This window comes from Pundamilia nyererei, unplaced genomic scaffold, assembly GCF_000239375.1.
Source record: "Pundamilia nyererei isolate P.nyererei 1_Seehausen unplaced genomic scaffold, PunNye1.0 scaffold00114, whole genome shotgun sequence".
NCBI classification, from domain to species: domain Eukaryota; kingdom Metazoa; phylum Chordata; class Actinopteri; order Cichliformes; family Cichlidae; genus Pundamilia; species Pundamilia nyererei.
In genome coordinates this window covers 325,226-327,331 of record NW_005187515.1, presented here as the reverse complement: position 1 = coordinate 327,331, position 2,106 = coordinate 325,226, and the positions used below count along the sequence as shown (strand labels likewise).

Sequence of the window (2,106 nt, the reverse complement as noted above, 5' to 3'; positions counted from 1 at the left end):
TTATGTATCATGTTTTTAAAAAGTAACTCAGCAATACTTTTGAAAATAAGTCATCAGTAAAGTAACAGGATTCCTTTCTTGGAGAAGTAATCAGCAATTGGTAGCTAATTACCATTTTCAAGTAACTTGACCAACACTGGTAATCTGTAAACTAAAACAACACAGATTTTAGAATGACCTTTCTCTAAGATTAAAGAAAATCTGTGAAATTCAAAACAATTCATCTCCCTGCCTTATGTGGTGTGTGCTTCTGATAGCTAGAGATACAAAGTGATGAGCAGCGCTTGTACTGGACCTTTTTATTAGTTAAGATGGGCTAGCGCTTATCGTTTCACTCTTCACAGAAAAACTAAGTGTAAAAATAATAAAAGTGAGTGATCAGCTGTGCAGCACATGTGAGAAAGTTTACATTTTGTTTTTTTTTTCGCCTTTACCTGCACAGAGACGCAGCCCTGCAGTTTGAGCTGCAGCTGGATCATGTCCACTTCCTGGCTGGAGCAGAGCTTGATCAGCTCCGCCGTCCGTGCCTTCATCTCATCTATGGCCACATCTACCGGCTTAAGCTCCACCTGCTTCTCAGCCACCACCTCCACCCGCTTCTTAACATATGGGAAAGTGTTGGCAGCTAAAGACAAGAGCGCAGGCAGAACCTGTTAGGTCATGTTACGCTGCAGATACAACAAACAATGAAAGAAAAATCAACAAAAAAAGAGACAGTGACATGTTGTAGGGGTGAATTCAGGTGAATTCTTGTTGTCTGACAGGCCCGAGCAGAAGTGGACATATGAACTTTTGTGTGCGCAAACAATGAGAGATACAAGCATTCAGCATACATAAACAGAAATAGATAAATAGATGAAATAAAAGGTGCTCTTCATTGCTCAGAGGAGACTAATGTCCAGCTGTCACTTGCTACAGTAACCAGCTGTTAATACAGTTCAGTATTTATTGATAATTCAGTAGGCAGACGTGCAACTACAAAAAAAAAAGACCCATGTTTCTGCACACTGCTACTAGGTGTTTTTTTTGCCTTTGAAATGTGCAACGGCGGAGGAAGAATGTGTTACTAATGTGGCGTATCCACATGCAAAACTCTATGAGACGTTCTTCTCGTGTTTGCTTTCTAAACGTGTTCTATGTACTTATGAGGATGGTCCTCCTCTTGCACTGCTCCTCCACCCCGCCGTGCTTCTTCCCCGACAGCGTGTACGGCGTCTCGAACACGAAGCGGCTGATGTTGTGGCACTTCTCAAAGTCCGTCTTCTTCTCTGGCGCTTCCTTCTCCTCGAAGTGGGGCTTGACAAAGGTCACTTGGATGTAGGCAAACTTGGGGTCAAGGTCTTTGGGGTTGACCTGCAGGCAAGCAGTCATGCAAGCTAAATGAGAACGTCGTCCAGAAGCAACATGAAGTCTTGTTATTAAAGAAAGAAAGTTCACTAGATAACCCACTGAATTCTTCTGAAATCAAAAGCAGACAAAGAAACAGTCTTTAAAACCACCAACTGGGACTTCATTGAAAATCCACGGGGTGGAAACTGATCACTTTATGTTGGACAAATGATATTTTCTGAGTAAACACCCGAGTGTGGCTTCACTGCCAAATTAATTCTTTCTATTTCTGCTACTTTCTGCTTTCCACAAAAACAGGAGCCTGCCAATTAAAGTATTCCAACCGTCTCCCACCCTTTCCTTCCTACATTTATCTACTGTACCTTATTTGAGTCTTGAATTATCTTGACATTTTCTGGCCCAAACTTTTCCCCGTAGAGCGTCAGCAGCCGCTGGGAGATTTCGGACAGGCCGGTCAGTTTGGGTTCTTTGTAAATGTACTCCTTCCCGTCCTCCTCCTCAAAGAAGCCCTGTTCAAAATACACATTTATATTGGAAAACATCTTAAAAAAAACTTTGCAAAACTGCTTAGTACTAAATTTTCAACTTTTTCTTCAATACAAATGTCCTTACTGATTAGTAAATGATCATAAAAGATGCAGTCACAGACCACATGGCGGATGCTGAAGGATGTCACATTGTAGATGTTTGCTTTATTTTCCTCAAACTTCCTCAAATCTTGCCTTTAGTCACTTTCTAACCGTTATAATTTAAGAC

At 41.3% G+C, this 2,106-nt stretch overlaps 1 protein-coding gene across 3 annotated transcripts in view; it reads right to left on the bottom strand.

The window, feature by feature from the left end:
* dock11 (dedicator of cytokinesis 11) overlaps positions 1-2,106 on the bottom strand; it is an 80,292-nt gene that overhangs the window by 11,917 nt on the left and 66,269 nt on the right. For all 3 annotated transcript variants that reach the window (XM_013913082.1, XM_013913083.1, XM_013913084.1), the window contains 3 exons: positions 1,713-1,859; positions 1,143-1,353; positions 435-625 (listed from right to left, as the gene is read on the bottom strand). In XM_013913082.1, coding sequence (XP_013768536.1) covers positions 435-625; positions 1,143-1,353; positions 1,713-1,859 — 549 coding nt within the window. The remainder of the gene's footprint in view (positions 1-434; positions 626-1,142; positions 1,354-1,712; positions 1,860-2,106) is intronic.